Source organism: Pygocentrus nattereri, chromosome 9 (assembly GCF_015220715.1).
Source record: "Pygocentrus nattereri isolate fPygNat1 chromosome 9, fPygNat1.pri, whole genome shotgun sequence".
Lineage (NCBI taxonomy): Eukaryota > Metazoa > Chordata > Actinopteri > Characiformes > Serrasalmidae > Pygocentrus > Pygocentrus nattereri.
The window spans coordinates 13,220,701-13,238,862 of NC_051219.1; the positions used below are offsets into that span (position 1 = coordinate 13,220,701).

The following is an 18,162-nucleotide window of genomic DNA, read 5'->3' on the forward strand; positions in this document are numbered from 1 at the left end:
TCTCATTAAGCATTATAAAAGAAGATTCAGAACTGTTATCTTTGCAAAAGGAGATGGCACCAATTATTAAATGAAGGGGTGCCAATAATTGTGGCACACACAGATTTGAGAGCAATATTTATTTCCTGATAAGATTCATTTTTTTCTCCAATCATTGTACATCCAAAAAAGGTTGAATTTTTGTTAATATTTTCAATGAAAGATCAAAAAGATAAATCAAATCAAGAATGTTTTTTTCCAGTCTGTGTTGCTCATGTTTACCAGGGGTGCCAATATTTGTGGAGGTCACTGTAAAAGTAATGTATATTAAAATAGTGACTCAGACCCCAGGGCAGAAAAACATCAAGTTTTTGCCTAAAAGGGAGGTTCTTCCTGCCCTGTGCATGTATGTACCTATGTGTACGCATATATGAACGTGTTCATGTACAAGAACAGATTTTTCATGTCAGTCTTCGTTTTCTTAACATACAGCATAAGGATACATAACACTGCTTTAGGTCAAAGCAGTTCACACACTGTCAACTGCTTGCAGACAGTTCTTGAAATTCAACTTCATGTCTGTATGTGGGTGTGCCTGAGTGAGTGTGAGTTACCTGGTGAGAGACAAAAAGTTACCTGGTGAGTGGTTAAAGGAGTCTGAAGATGCATCTGAGAGGGAGTGAAGGGAGGCAGCACGGCTTGCACTGCGTGTCACCGGACCCTCTCTCACTGGGGGCTGTGAGCGTGCACACACGCGCACACACACACACACACACACACACACACACACACACACACACACACACACACACACACACACACACACACACACACACACACACACACACGCGAGCATTAGTGCTTCACAGTATTAACAGAACACAAAAGTAGCACTTTCAGAGAGTTAGTAAGGAATCAATTAACTTCTGCACAACTGGCTGAATCAAAGTCCAACTCTAGGGACGTCCCAATCCATTTCTTTTGCCATCCAATCTGATTTGAGCTCTTTTACACTGAGTTTAAGTCAATTTAATCAAATTAAGAGTACTTTTATACTGAGCATCTAAGAAACTACGAAAAACAGTATTACAGAAACATCCCAACTAGACAAAACGTCCTAAATACTGCCCTTTAGGACAACCTCAGTGGTGTCCTAAATTCTGTTTTAACGTGTTCTGTCATCTTTAGGCAGCTGCGACAGTCAGCATAGCAAGTTGCTACATTTATTTATACTGCAAAACGCTGGTTTCACAAGTGATTTTTTTCCCCTTGAGATTCAAAAATCCCAGCTGTTTCCTCTTTTTACTTGGGTGTTCATGTTCAGGAAAACTGATCAAACAAAATATGACACTGAAGACAGTGAATACAGGGAGTGTGTTGTGTGCGTATGCTACTGCGTCTGCACATATCATTAATATATTATAGTAACTTGGTGTTTCTAACATGTAACGGCCGATACCCATCTGAATACTTTCATAGTAAGTACTGGCTGATTCTGATACAGTCTTGTTTTGCAGAAACACATTCTTTAAATTTTTGTCTTTTCTTGCCATTGAGGAAAAAAAACAAAAAAACAAAACGAAACAAAAAAACAAACAAACAAAAAAAAACCTGAAGTCTGGGCCTGAACTTATATCTTTTAAACGCTAAATTTACAAAGTGTCTAACATTGGCTTATGCTATAAACCGATTATTCAATCTTTTGATTTGGTGACAAGCTACTTCTGAATGATGCAACAAAATCATTTCAATGTGCACTGTGGTGTAAAATTCTTGACTGTTATCATTTATATTCTCTGTGGGCTTTTAATATGAAATAACCATTTAATAGTGCAGTACAGGAGAACTGGACTGAGCTTAATACGGCCAATTTCTGATTCATTAAAATATGGCTGGACTGGCTCTGAGCCTAGATTGAGACATTCTTAGCCAAAGCTGTTCCTACACACTCACTCTGCAGTTTAACAAATGCAATCCTTCCTCGACATCTATTTAAAAATAAAATTCTAAATTTTAAAACTGCGAATTAAGAGTTTTCAAGCAAATCCCCAGCGGAATAAACATGTTTTTTTTAAATGCACACTGACTCTGAATCTGGAGAAGTCCGAGTAGGAGTCGTCATAGGTTTTGTGGTGCGCCTCCACCAGCGTGCTGATGATCTGAGTTTGCTCTTCTGTGAGGCGCGGCTTCTGCGCCTCCCGTGCGGCCTCCTCCTCCTTGCGCTTCTGAATAAGCTCCTTCTTCCTTTGTACCTCCTCGTCAGTCAAAATAACTACAGAAAAAAAAAGAGATTTTACATGTGGACATATAAACAGACAAAGCAGAGCTGAGGCAGAGATGAACAGACACTGACAGAGACAGAGAGGAAGGAAACATTTATTATGCACTGCTGTGCAGCTTGCAGTGCATCAGTAATGCCACATACGTGCATCATTTGGCTCTTGTACAACCCAAGGCTTCCGTATCCTGTCTTATTTGTCATTGGATACTGTACATAGAGCAGATTTCATTCAAGCTCTTAAACCTTACTGAAAGGTGACTGAGTCGCCTTTGTTTAGTACTCTTGGGTCACACTTTGGATGGTCCCCTGAAGAAAATCTACAGATATTTAAATTATAATTTAATATTAATAATTACATGAACTTAATTATCAACAATACTGAAGTTAACTTTAGAAGTAGGTGTAGTCACACTTTTTGCGTTTAATGGCTATTTAGATGAATGTTAAACTTCTCTTTTTTTTTATTCGGCATGATACTATTTCCCCTCTGCATTGTACTATGGACCAAAAGAAATGGTATAAAATTACTAGAGGAAGAGGTTGCTGTATTAAGTGATGGTATGTAAAACTGCATTAACATTTAAAAACATGCTACATGAAGTTAAATGTTAACAATGTTTTTTTTCCTTCTATAAACGGTCCATTTTGTAGATAAGAGGGATACAATCGTTACGATAGCAACAGCACGTGGTGCCAATATGCATTTGAGCCAAACTGTTCAAAACGTGCAGCTGTAGGCTTAATCCGAGCATCATATGTGTATTTAGAGACTATTGTTTCAGCTCAAATTAAAGTTTTTTGGCAAGCCAAGTCTTTCAAATGTAATCAGTAACAGCTCATAGTATCTGATCCTAGATAAGATTCTGGATGAATGAAGATGAGAGAAGTGCTGAGTATGTGAGATATCTGATCTGGGAGCAGCCTTACTGCTGGTAGACGGCATGTTTTTGTGTGCGTATGTGTGTGCGTGTGGGCAGCAGACGTCTCCCAGCGTGGGAAGAGTGGAGCAGCCTGCCAACTGTGCCACAGAGACAGTGAGATGACCCTGTGCCATAAGGAGAGCGAGGGAGAGAGTGTGTGTGTCCTCAGTAGTGGTCTGGTGCTGAATGAGCCAGAACTAATGCCACACAACACACTCATTCACTGCTCTCTCTGATCTGTAATGATTTGATAAGATATTGGCCCTTATCTTACGCTGTTCATTCACACTACTATTCACATTTAGCGCTATTATTCAAACGTAATTACACCATTGCACATTTAAAGGGTAATTCCAACTGAAAACTAGCATTAAATGTTATTTGTCATGTTATGTAATAACATGTAGTGCAGTTTTCATCCATCACTAGGCCTCTGGGGTCGTGTCATTTTGTAGTCAGCACCTCACCCATATTAATGTCAGGAATTCAAGGTCTAAGCAGGTTACTCTATGAGAAAAATGAATGGCGCTACAAAAACTGTCTGTATTGGCCTTGCGGTAAACAAAGTTTGTCCTGTGTCCATTTCCCCCAAATCTACTCAAATTCAACAATATTATAAGCCAACACTGACTACTCAAACTGCAGGCTAAAACTGCCATAGCACATTAATACATCTGGAAAAGCTTGAGTGGGGTATTCTGGTGAAGCTGCCATTACGCAGCAATGTTAGGTTGCATGTAGCAATATTCCCATTTAGGGGGATAAAACCTCATAATTCAGAGGATCCAGGGACGTTCTGAGGAAAAAGGTACAAGGTTTGGTACACTTGTTTACCACAGGCCATGATAGCATTATTATTATTTTTTTCTTTCAGAAAACACAAACAGCATTTCATTAGCAATAGTTAGATTTTGAATTTTGGACAGAGCACCTCTTTAATTAAACAATGATATTAAGTGATGATTCACATTTACATTTGATTTATAGTCTGTACAAAAAAAATCTGTGGTATCGACTGAAATCTTTGTTTTTGCACTTTCAACAGTGTTTCATACACGTGTGTACCCAGTGACAAGTGGGAGGAAACTATATATCACACCATGCTATGGTTATCGTGAGCAGTTAAATCCTGTCGTTTGCCTTTAAATAAACCACAACAGACAAGACTTTGGTTTAAACTCGAAAAAAAAATCTCTGTAAACATGGTTTAGTTTGTAGCTGTAGTTAAAGTGTGAAACACCCTCTTCTACTTGGGGGACTCCAGTGCTGTCTGGCTCACGATAGCAGCACTGATGCTAGCTTCAATGGCAACACACTGTTGGGTTCAGCATTTCCTCTGTGAAACTGCTCTTCTCTCGTTTGGTAATGTGCTTCTTCACACATTCATTGTGATCTTACACAACTCCTCTTTGGTCTGCGGTTTGAGAAATGACTGACAAGTATCTCTTTCCACTCTGTACTGCATGTAAATCACATAACAGTGTTTCTTGGAACAGCTCTAGAGGTGTGAAAATACATCAATCTGAATGTGCAAATTTACCTCCATTGATCTTGGACTGTCAGAATCATTTCTAATTGTTTATAAAAGTACTTAAGGATGCCATCATTTTTATTTATTTATTTATTTTATTTTATTTTATTTTATTCATCATCTCCTTTTCATACAGATACATAAAGAAAAGCTTGGCGCACTCTTTTCATTGTCTATATTCAGCCTTTGTTTAAAAGTGTGAACATTTCCTTCAGTGCTTTTAAAAATAATTCTGAATAATACCAAAATAATCGAAAGGTGGTAAAATCTGTTTAGCAAGCTCTTCTTAAGCTCCGTTTAGTTGAAGTGAATACTGACTGTAAAAGCAGATTTTTCCCCCCACGTATAATCTGATATGGGTCTGATCATTGCTTTGTAGTCTAAACACACGGAATCCGATCTTTTCCTTTCCACTCTGGTTCATGTTTGTATGCTGGTCGGCAAACGATTATGACTGAGTAACTAAACATCGGTTAGCAAAAAAAACGGGCATGGAAAACAAATGTGATTTGAGCATGACGGCCTGCTTTGTAAACGAAAGTTTTGGTTGTTTTCTAAACATTAAAAACCAAATCACTGCGGTGGCCATAAACATGTCAGAGACGTAAACTCAGAGTAATTGAGGTTGGCACACTTAAGCTGTTGTCTATTTATGTCTTGATCGGTAAACAGACACTTCCCGCAACCACTCACAGATATGTATCTTGTTACTGTGAGAGAACTGAAGATACTAGACAGGCTGGTTTGGGTTAACTCGGGTGAGCTTTGTTTTCGGAAAAGCTGCGGAGAATCTCGGACTGTGACGGCCTGAGCTGAACCACTGCTGAACAGGTGCTAACAGCATCTGTTAATGAAAAAGCAAAAGAAAACCTACACGGAACCACAGGTAAACAGAAAAACTATGCCTGACCACAGGTAAATAAGCATGCGGTGCTCGTGAAGTGCTCATGTAGGTACAGCACAATTATACCTTGCTCTTATGGGGGAACTGTGAAAACAGTGGTCAGAGGAGGGTTCCTGTCACTTTCCAAAGATCTTAGGGCAGCTACAGTTCAAAAAATAAACAATACAGAGAAAGCGGCGCTCCTAATAGCTGTGCAAAACCTGGCAGACCATCAAAACTGTCACGATCAGATAAACAGTACCTTAAGCTTCCATCTTTGAGAAAGGGGAGAAAATCAAACTCACACTTGTTTCAGATCTGATCCACAACCATCCTTCCACTATGTAAATTCAGGACTATGAGTAGCTGTTAAGAAGCCCTCACTGAGAAAAGGAAATGAATAAAAAAAAAAAAAAGTAAAAAATCTGCAAATCAAACAAGCAGATGGTGTCCTCAGAAGAATGGACTGACCACCCCAGAGCCCAGACCTCAACATGTAGAAAATATTACTAATAATACATAATAAAGGGCTCTTTGATACAGTTTTAGAGGCGTTAAAATGCATCTATTTGAAAGTGGAAACATACATCCACTGATTTTGGAACAGCACAATTGATTAAAATATTTTACAATAATATTCAATAAGATAAATATATTTTTGTTCAAAATCTCATTTTCATACAAATAAATAAATGAAAGAATAAACAGCATACCGTTTTTAACTGTTCACATTTTATTACTGTTTATAAACCATACTGTAAATTAATCATTCCTTCACTCAAACCTGCATATTTCATGTACTTTTAAAAATAATTATATCAAAATATGATTATGGTAAAATGTTATGATGTACTGAATCACTTCCTAAAGAATGGTAATTAAATTGTTGTGAGGTCAGAGATTTACACCCCCAATATCTTCAAATTACACGCCGTTCAGCTTCTTAAGCTCTATCCGATGTTCACAATAGCAGGAGCACGAATGCCAAAAAGTGTAGCTCAGGAAATTAATCAGTTAAGGCTAATTAAATCACAACATCCAAAAGCAGCCACACCCTAGAACCCAGAGCATGACGAAAGGCACTCTGGAGAAGTCTTCTCACTTCAGCAGAGGAATCGGATACAACAGAACATTCCGTTTCCTTTGAGATTCCACACTTTCGGGGTTTCAGAACCCCCATTAAGAACCACTGCCTTAATTACAAAGACATTCTTCTTCGTCACCTCTGGTCACACAAACATTTCCTGCACCTTAACAGCTCTCAGCTTTTAGCTCTGACCTCCTGTCCCTGAATGACTGCGGCGGCGAGACAAAGAGGCCCTTTGCTGCTGCAGTCGGATCAGTTTTGTCTTAAAAAGAGCTCGGAGCAGGAGGGGTTGTTTTAGGCTTGTGACTGCTTTAGCAAGCCATGCTGCTACCCTCCTGCCAGTGAATGAAAATCTGGGTCGGTCTATTGTGTAACTAAACTGGAGAAAAAAGCCACTGTTGGACATTTTAATGCCAGGCTCCACCTGCTCATTATTACAGTTGCCAGTGGCTATGTTTCCATAAATTTCCGCATATTTTCAAGTGATAAAATGAAACTGTGCTGCTAATAAATACATAACTACATTGTTGTTATTTTTTCCCCTTACACTGAATGAAAAACAAAAATCTCTCCCACACTCTGGACTGATATCATCTCTCTCTGTGTCAATATCTCCTCTCTCTGTCGACAGCGATATCGCTCTAAAACACATTATTATAGAGTACTTTCAATGATAAGAGTGGGCTTTGCAAATACAAGACATTTTGATGCTATATTACAAATACCACCTTTATTAGAAAAATTAAAATGTGTTTTCCATATATGTCAGCTATTAAATGATGAATTCAATTATTTTTTAAAAAACTTCTTATATGCAAAATTATTTAAAAGGTATATACAACACCTGAAAGTATAAACACCATCTGAAAGTATTTCAACATAAAAAAATAGATGAATTAAATATATAGATAACATAAAATATAGATAATACATCAATGTTTTTTTAAGAACACTTCAAAAATGAGGCATTCTAGATGTGACAGTTATTAAAAGTTAATTCTCAGTGTTATACAGCTTTCTCAGTTAGAATCATCTACACATATAGAAAAAAAACATAGCAAACGTAATTTTAATTTTTTTTTTTATAGCATTAAAAAAAAAAATCTATTCCAGCAGCCTAGATTTTAAAAGAAGCATGCTTATTGGCTCACTGATGCCAGATTACTTAAGTAAAGAAATGTGGTAGTGAAAGACTTTTTCTGATACTCTCTGGTATTTTTAGTAAATTGGTCATTTTCATGAATATACTGAATTTAAACACTTATTCCTGCAAAAGACAGTAAATGTAATTGGAACTGCATTGTTTTTCTTCTCAATAACTTTACCACTAGTTTTTTTTGCAAGATTTCAAATTATCAACAACTGAACCACTCAAGTAAAAAGACCCAAACATTGTGTTGATATTCAACATAACTATCTCTTTACTGACAGCACTGACAAACATTTCCAAATGAATGTAAAAACATTTTTTGCTTAAAATCCCTCAGACAAATACCTGTCTTTTGTCCACTCCAGCCCCGCCCTGTGACCCATCTTGTCATATTTTATGTACACACACACACACACACACACACACACACACTCAACGGCCACTATATTAGGTAGTAAAAGGTTGGACCCCCTTTTGCCTTCAGAACTGCCTTAATTCTTCGTGGCAGACTTTCAACAAGGTGTTGGAAACGTTCCTCAGAGATTTTGGTTGGTTATTTGAGTTCCTGTTGCCTTTCTATCATCTCAAAACAGTCTTCCCATTCTCCTCTGACCTCTCACATCAACAAGGCATTTTCAACCACAAGAAATAATCCAGCCGTTCACTGGATATTTCCTTTTTTTCGGACCGTTCTCTGTAAACCCTAGAGATGGTTGTGTGTGAAAATCCCAGTAGATCAGCAGTTTCTGAAATACTCAGACCAGCCCGTCTGGCACCAACAACCACGCCACGTTCAAAGTCCCTTAAATCCTCTTTCTTCCCCCGTTCTGATGCTCGGTCTGCACTTCAGCCAGTTGTCTTGACCACCTCTACATGCCTAAATGCACTGAGTTGCGGCCATGTGATTGGCTGATTAGCTATTTGTGCTAGAAAAAAATTATATATATATATGCCCTGTGTTTTCAGTCCAGCTTTGCAAAGTCTAGAGAATCTAGAGAAATATAGAGAATCCTCTGGTTTTCTAGCTCCTCGGATTGTATTTTCTAGGCTATCTTGGTTCTGACCTCAGCCTGCATGTTTTTGAACTTTGTTTTGTATCTGCCTACGTTGACTTTCCCTGCCTGCTCTCTGACCCCTGCTATGGATTATGTTTGTGCTTTGAGGAAATGTTCTAAAAACTCACTCTTACACCAAACTGCCTCTAGCACCACACCTTTGTTCCTTTAACCTTCTACCTTTGCAACGGGTCAATCCACTGAATAATTAATGAATACGCATCTGAACCAGAAGCCTGAAAACTTATTGTCTTTTACCAATTCTAAGACTCAAACTGCTATTCTGCACATAAAAAGTGAAGTTTAAAAACCAGCTTTTTGGGTTAGAAACACATTGAGCACTACATTTTGCTGAAGGTTTACTGAGGAAAAAGAATTTCTGTCTTTTATATGATACAAGATAAGGAACTGTGCTTAATATGACCAAGGTCATGAACTAACAAGATACAAAAAAGGTCCAGTTTGATTTCAGGTTGACTTGAATGACAGCCTGGTTTATCTTAGTGAAAACCATAATTATGATAACTCTAAAACAGTGACTTACACTCCTTCATCATCCCTATGTCAACGCAGCGCTTGAGACGGCAGGCCTGGCAGTGTCTGCGGTTGTCTTTGGTGATGGTACAGCTGCCATTAAAGGGGCAGGTGAAACTGGCCTTGCGCTTCATACTGCGCCTGTGTAGAGAAGAGAGACAACTCAGTACAGAAGAGAAGGAAAACAGTATATAATCATAGTGTAAAGTAGTGATGTTATGTTATTTTTCTGTACAAAGAATTGTACTCAAAGCATGATTTTGAGATGTTAATCAGTGCAATCCAGTTCAAGAACAGGGTCAATTCTACAGACCAAAGTAGTTCTGCAAGAACTACTCCAAGACCATGACAATGAAACAATAACCGTGCTGGGATTTGTGCGATATACCATCGTACAATAGTGCCCTCGGCCTATTTCCGAAAAAACGTAGTATCGTCTCTTTGCTGCACTGTGTCCCCACACCGCTTTCCCACTTTGTCGCCTGCTGATCCTCTTAATCAGTATCAGCTAACTCAACTCAGGATGGCAAGTAATGTGGTAACACCACAGAGAGGCCTGCTTAAACAGGGGGAAAAAACATGCTTAAGAAAGGCTTTTGCTCAGAAACTTGGAAGCTAACTGTCTTCCTGTGGTAGGAATTGGTTATGGCTTGGTAGGTTTTGCTATAGCTTTAATAAAACATATTTTCACAGCCTATAAAGCACTTCTTGATAAAATACCTCATGGACAGCACACAGCAAACTTTATGCTTGTATCACGTGATGGATGGCGGAAGGGACGTGTGATCAAAGCTTTTTTTATCACAAGCTGGATGCCACTGTAAGCACAAAGTACTCTCACGGCCTTTCTCCCTCGTGTTGATAACGGAGTCCTCTCAATTCTAAACAAACAATTGTGATTCCCATTTAATTAAGAATTATGCAACCCTCTTATGAGCAATTTTGCCATGATGATAACTCTTACATTTATTTATTCATATAGAAATGTACACAACTGTCAATTTTATTAAACAGTGCCTTATATGGAATGCATACATCATTGTAGAGTTGTGACAATTACTGAAATTCAATTAGCTGATAAAAAAAAAAAAAAAAACAAGAAAAAAACTAACATATTTCATTAAAATGAAAGATCATATGTCTTAACTGAAAATATTCCGGTAAGTTTCACTCCTGCCACAGCTGTTATACAAAAGTCTTTTTCCAGGCGATCTGTCTGAATTGAGCTCAGACAAGCAGATCAAATATGCACCAAATATATGCCACACTTGAAACCTTTTTCTCTGTAAACTCTCTCTGCTCTGGACCAGTCGAGGCCAAGAGCCGCGGTGACAAGGAACGGGTGGGTGAAGCTTGGCAAAGGAGGAAGATTATTTAAAATGGACTGAAATGCTCACATGGCTTAGCCACTCAGCTACACCCATCCTAAAACACACACACACACACACACACACACACACACACACAGGGCCACCCCAAAACACACGCGTGCGTACACTTGCTCTCACACACACACTCATAGCCGCAACCACCTCAAGCCCACCCTCCTGTCCTTTTAATAGTCATAAACACAAACATTTATTTCATGTGCAGTCACGTAGAATGGGCTCTGAAAGAGCTTAGGAAAACAGACACTGCCTCCCTGGCATACTGTGCCCATTCACACCCAGAGCTTAACTACACAGCGCACTCACTCACTCAATACACACACACACGCATGTACATACACTCACAGTGAAAGACAGACATACTTAGTGTTTAATTCACATACTTTGAGTGGCAAACTGCGATTATTAGGTCTAGGCTTTCAGTTCGGGCGCTAAATGTCAAAAATACCTGTGATAATGGGATCACTATGGGATTCCAGAAGTACATTACCACCAAGCTAATGGTGGGTTACAGGCATCTGAAGCTTGTAAAAAAGACATTCCAGGTTTTATTTGATGTTTGTAACATACCATTTTAGTTTTACAAATTTAACAGTAACTCATTCAGTAAAGAGCTCAGGCAAGTGATCGGAGATCTCTGTCCATGTATCTTGTGTCATTATTGATTCATATATAAATATCTTCACCCCTACAAAGTGAAATCATCTTAATAATCAACTCACTAAACAATACAGACACACCCACTTTTAACAAGAGGATGGGGTCCCTTTCTGAGCCTGGCTCGCGAGTTTTTTTTCCAGGAAATGTGATTTGGGGAGTCTTTCTCGCCATTGTTGCTCATTTGGCTTGCTTATACAGGGGCTTGGGATGTCAGATTTCTTCTGTTGTTTCTGCAGTGTGTGACCGCATGATGGCCCTTGAAGGTTGTTGTTATGTACACCATTGTTTTAGTATTTTCTATTTTTCCAGGAAAAAGCTATTTAGAGTGTTCCTGCCGAGGGCTGCTGTTGAGGTGAAAAAACCCTGTTGTGTCCAGGAGCAGAAGGAGCCTTGGTGGAGCCATCTATGGTCATGAAAACAGGACAAGATGCAAATATGACTTTGCCTATATTAATTAATGTTGTCCAATGATCTTTTATAAAGTCATTAGAACTCATTCTTTTTAAATGGTTCTGATTTTAATATAATAAGAAACCATACATTAGATAACATTTGATTTACACCATTTTTTTCAAATAAGTACAGAGAGAAATGTCTGCAGCTATAGGTCTGCTTCACTTGTAGTTTCACTTTCAGAACCTGTTTGTCTATTAAAACTCGCTTTATCTGTTTCATTTTATTTTATTTTCATTTTTTTGGGTGTGCCTTTAATGAAAATGTAATAGTTTTTAAAATTTTAAATCCTGGCTTGTGGTCCTTTATTGCGCTTTGGGTTTACATTCTTACAGACATAAGTTGTTTTCTAGATTTTTACATTTTTTACTTTAGCTATTTGCTTCCAAGTTCACTCAAGTTGTGGAAATTAACCAACAGTACTGCTACCAACTGTCACTGACATATCTAGAACTTCCAAAATACCTAAAGTAAACTTTTTCCCCTCACAAAATTGGCCTTCCGCATTAATGTGTAATGGGCTGCTTCCACTGTCAGTTCCTAATTATATCACTGGTGATTTTGACAAATTAGGCCTTCATTTCAGCTTCTGAAGTCCTAACCAATGGGAGAGGTAGCTTGGCTATATCTACCTAGATACTAAACCTAAGTGTATAATCTTCCATCAGGCATATCAAGAATTTGACCCTCTTTGTTTCCAACTAAAACCTGACATTTTTTTACATCCAAGAAATCATTTGGCCTTCTCAGAAGCCTCACCAAGCCCTGAGGGTTCCTGACAGCATATTTTACACTTTCCTCTCAACATCCATTACCACAAGTAAGTCTTTAGGGACTAAATAGAACAAAATGATACATGAGCAAATGTTTTGTTCGAGGGAAAACAGGCACAAAGCTTATGTCAGTAATAACCACAGTGCACAAAAACCAGTTTTAAAAAAAAACACCTCTGAGATTCAACACAGCTTCAAAGCTATTAGTGGTAATTGCTTAAAAATTAATATTCAGTTGCTTTAAGTTCCGTGCCTCATGGTGATTGTCTAGCAGATATATAGTGTCTAGATTAATTAAAACCCTCAGTGATTGCAGTCTGGAAATGTAATTCATTTTCAAGGAGGATAAAGAAATTGACACTTGGTTGACAATTTGTTGTTCAACACATCACCAAAATACGGATTAATGCGCAATTAAACTGGAATAAGGCTGTTTACTCAATGGACCATCTCATCACCCATGAGAGGAAAAAAAAAACTTATTTTAACTGTTCTCCACTGCAAATAACCTCATTTCAGCATTGATGTCTCCACAAAATTGTATTGTATTTTTCAAAAATGTATTTTTCAAGGACTTATCATCCAATTGCAAATAAAACCCTAAAAAAACCCTAACTATTCCATTACGCTGCCGAACTGGTGCAAGTATGACTCACTTTTTCACCACATCTAAATGTGTGTGTGGCCAGTGCTGAATCACAGCAGATCTGACTGGTCTCTGGGTTTATTTTTCATGCCATTCAACCCAAAAAATGTTCGGCCTGATGGCGATTCCAAGCTAGCACACTGAGTAATGTTATACTTGGAATTCAATTTAAAAAACAAATGCAAGGTGAAGGTAAAATTGCAAAAAAAAAAAAAAAAAATCATGAGCAGACTGCGTACACTGTGACTATGTTGAGGAGCAGTCAATAGCCCCCCTTCCAGCGTTACTGACCACATTTGGGTCAATTATCAGTGCCGCCCTGCAACCCACGTGGGATGAAAGCCTGATCACACAGCAGACAAGAGCTGAAATCACACCGTAATGAAAGCAGCATGGTGTCTGTGAAACAGCCTGACATACTTCTCATTCCTTCCCTCCTTTCTCCCTTCTTTTCTCCCCATCCCATCTTCCTGTGCGTAAACACAACTCCAGATGCTAGTCCAAAAGAGGCACTCCGAAAGGGACGATATTGGCAATCAAGAGCCGCTAGCTACTTAGGCAGAGCCAAAATGAATTGAATAAAATATAAGTGGTGCTGTAATGTAAGCGTTAATCAATAATGCTCTGTTTTTGCTTTCATACTGAGGCTACCGTGCAAAAGTCAGAAATCACCCTTCATGCACATCACTTCAGGTCAAAAGAGCCATTATATACACACACAAGTTCTTCATTTTTAGGTGTCAGAAAAACATATATCTTTAACAAAACTTACACAGAAGCTTCAACAACTAAATATAATACATTTTTAGCATTTAGTTTGTCCGCACTTTGCCTTTATTACAACCCCAATTCCAATGAAGTTGGGACGTTGTGTAAAACATAAATAAAAACAGAATACGATGATTTGCAAATCCTTTTCAACCTATATTCAACTGAATACACTACAAAGACAAGATATTTAATGTTCAAACGAATAAACTTTGAAATTTGAAAACTTGAATTTGATGCCTGTAACACGTTTCAAAGAAGTTGGGACAGGGGCGTGTTTACCACTGTGTTACATCACCTTTCCTTTTAACAACACTCAATAAGCGTTTGGGAACTGAGGACACTAATTGTTGAAGCTTTGTAGGTGGAATTCTTTCCCATTCTTGCTTGATGTACAACTTCAGCTGCTCAACAGTCCGGGGTCTCCGTTGTCATATTCATAATGTTTCATAATGCGCCACACATTTTCAATGGGAGACGGGTCTGGACTGCAGGCAGGCCAGTCTAGTACCCACACTCTTTTACTACGAAGCCACGCTGTTGTAACACGTGCAGAATGTGGCTTGGCATTGTCTTGCTGAAATAAGCAGGACGTCCCTGAAAAAGACGTTGCTTGGATGGCAGCAGATGTTGCTCCAAAACCTGTATGTACCTTTCAGCATTAATGGTGCCTTCACAGATGTGCAGGTTACCCCTGCCATGGGCACTAACACACTCCCACACCATCAGAGAAGCTGGCTTTTGAACTTTGCGCTGGTAACAATCTGGACAGTCCTTTTCCTCTTTGGCCCGGAGGACACGACGTCCATGATTTCCAAAAACAATCTGAAATGTGGACTCGTCAGACCACAGGACACTTTTCCACTTTGCGTCAGTCCATCTCAGATGAGCTCAGGCCCAGAGAAGCCGGCGGCGTTTCTGGGTGTTGTTGATATGTGGCTTTCGCTTTGCATGGCAGAGTTTTAACTTGCACTTGTAGATGGAGCAACAAACTGCGTTCACTGACAGTGGTTTTCTGAAGTGTTCCTGAGCCCATGTGGGAATATCCGTTACGGAATGATGTCGGCTTTTAATGTAGTGCCGCCTGAGGGATCGAAGGTCACGAGCATTCAATGTTGGTTGTCTGCCTTGCCGCTTACTTGCAGAGATTTCTCCAGATTCTCTGAATCTTTTGATGATATTATGGACTTTAGATGATGAAATCCCTAAATTCCTTGCAATTGCATGTTGAGAAATGTTCTTCTTAAACTGTTGGACTATTTGCTCACGCAGTTGTTCACGCAGTGGTGAACCTCGCCCCGTCCTTGCTTGTGAATGACTGAGCCTTTCAGGGATGCTCCCTTTATACCCAATCATGACACTCACCTGTTTCAAATTAACCGGTTCACCTGTGGAATGTTCCAAACAGGTGTTTTTTGAGCATTCCTCAACTTTCCCAGTTTTCCTTTTGTTCCCAGTTTTCAACTTTTCCTTTTGTTGCCCCTGTCCCAACTTCTTTGGAATGTACTGCAGGCATCAAATTCAAAATGAGTGAATATTTGCAAAAAACAATAAAGTTTATCCGTTTGAACATTAAATATCTTGTATTTGTAGTGTATTCAATTGACTATAGGTTGAAAAGGATTTGCAAATCATCGTATTCTGTTTTCATTTACGTTTTAACACAACGTCCCAATTTCATTGGAATTGGGGTTGTACATCTCCCTTTCTTTTCAGAAGACTTGCTTTCAGTTTCAAATAAATCTGCAGCTCAGTCCTAGACGTTGGTTGCATTTCTGCTATTCATGATAAGGTCTGGATTATGGGGAGCCCATTTTCCTGAAAGCATCAAAACCTTCTTTGTTATAGATTTTTATCTAATTATTGTTTCATAACAGCAACACATCCTTTCAGACCAATATGGTTCTCTCAATGGAAGGATGGAGTAAAACACCTGTGATTTTTTCAGATCTGCAGCAAGAATGAAGCTTGTTTTTTCTCTTAAATCTCAAAGATGAAGATTTAAAAGGTTTTGAGAAATCCTAATCTGAAGGTGACAGTTTTGGTGGTCTTGCAGAGAAGTCCCAATCTATCTATGTCTTTTAATAATTTTATGAACTTCAGTTTTGGAAACTAATCTTAAAAACTCCTTGCACATTGAAAATGCTTGTCTCAAATAGTTTTAAAAAGACAAAAAGCTTACAAAAAACTACAAAAACTCATCTTTCAACAATTTTTTAATCAACAAGTGAAATCACATACCCCATTTTGCATCTCCTAAAAACTCTGAATGTTAAAAATTAACTCAAAACACACTAAACATTACAGTTTTTTTCCTGTCCTGTAGTTTGGGAGGTTGTCTAAGGACAACGATGATATTCATAAGTGCATGGCTTGCTGTCCAGTGTGCATTATGTAAGTGCTGGCACACTCTCAGTACTGCTACAAAACAAGAGACACTCCTAACAAGCTGCAGAGATTGCTTCTCCTGTTGAGCATTCAATCTGGTGCAAATTTCAGAAACTCTGCCTTTTTAAAAATATGCACTGAATTGTTTGGATTTGAGAGCCTAAATGTGGTGCAGACCACATGACTGAGTAACCACTAGCCTGTAAGAGTATATGATCAAGCATGGAGAGGGGGACCCTGTCATGGAAGGCACATGACACAGCTGGATTTCAACCTGGAATGTAAGGCTGTCACAAGTAATCAATTAAACTTAAGCATCAAATAAACTTGCATTTCACTGCCCTTTAAAGATTTGGAATCACTGTTCAAAGGTGTGAAATCGCGGTTTTCAACAATATAAAGCCGATCTGCATGAAGACAAGTGTATAGAGTGATTTCAATATGCGAGCCTTGTGCAACTTCATAGGTTAAGTAGAACACTAGGAAGCCTGTGAAGAAAAATTAGGAAAATTTTTAGATGTGTACAGAACAATGAACAGAGCTGTAGAAGATTCCACTATAGCTGAAAATGCTGTAGAACACTGAACATTTAGTTACAACAAAATTAACATCCAGAATTCATCAAGTTTCAGAATAGGAGATCAAATCTCAAGGAAGATAATGACAAATATTGATGCATATAGATACTTACAGTTTACTGTGTAATAAATTAAAAATCATTTGGTTTGTAATATTTAAATCCACCATGTAAAATTTGTAACTGCATAAAAAATAACAAAAATAGTTAATATAGCAACTGATTACAAGCTTATGAGTGCTAGTGTGTATTTTTTCAAGCAAAAATCTTTTTAAAGGCCCAGTTTATCTTTCTCCAGTAAAGCATTTTGGAATATTTGAAAGACTTTGCAGAGTTAGTTATTGTTTAGTTATGTTTTTGTTGTTTGTCATTACTTTTAAAAACTCTGACTACTTGATTAAATAAAGACAAAAGAACACAGATTTCCCAATTGAAAATATTTCTGATAGTGACCGCTCTACTGCAGTGCAAACGGAGGTATACTTTTACAGAACGAACCACTCAGGAGCTGCTCAATTTATGAAGCAGAGCCCAAAACTTTAACATTGTCCATATTATGATAACATAATACCACAGTATTGTAAGTGTGGTAAACAATAATTGAGTTTTATTTGTTTTACCTGAAGAAGCCCTTGCAGCCCTCGCAGGTCATGGCATTGAAGTGAAATCCGGTGGCCTTGTCCCCACAGACGCCACAGATCCGGGGAGCATTCCGGTCAAACTCATCTGGACCCTGTGCAGATGTGCTCACTGCCATGGCTTCCATTACTGTGAGGGAGGGGAGAAAAAAAAGAAAAAGAAAAAGAAAAGAGAGAGAGAGAGAGAGAGAGAGAGAGAGAGAGAGAGAGAGAGAGAGAGAGAGAGAGATGAGCACAACGTAACTTTAATTCAACTGATTTGTTGATAAAGCTAAATTCAGTGCGGTCAGACATGAACAGGAAACAAATGCAGAAGCTTGCAAAAGTGAGCACTTGCCACTCTACAAACAAATGATACAAATCTACCAAGGTACCACAAAGACAGAAAAAACCTAAAGAGTGCTAAAGAGCAGGCTTGTTATTCTCCTGACAAAAATCAGATATCGCTCGA

General features: G+C 38.4%; 1 protein-coding gene across 2 annotated transcripts in view; it reads right to left on the minus strand.

The window, feature by feature from the left end:
- The window catches only part of vdra (vitamin D receptor a), a 62,415-nt gene that overhangs the window by 5,919 nt on the left and 38,334 nt on the right, over positions 1 to 18,162 (minus strand). For both annotated transcript variants that reach the window (XM_037541072.1, XM_017711450.2), the window contains 4 exons: positions 17,694 to 17,841; positions 9,431 to 9,561; positions 2,067 to 2,251; positions 616 to 715 (listed from right to left, as the gene is read on the minus strand). In XM_037541072.1, coding sequence (XP_037396969.1) covers positions 616 to 715; positions 2,067 to 2,251; positions 9,431 to 9,561; positions 17,694 to 17,839 — 562 coding nt within the window. In that variant the 5' untranslated portion in view covers positions 17,840 to 17,841. The remainder of the gene's footprint in view (positions 1 to 615; positions 716 to 2,066; positions 2,252 to 9,430; positions 9,562 to 17,693; positions 17,842 to 18,162) is intronic.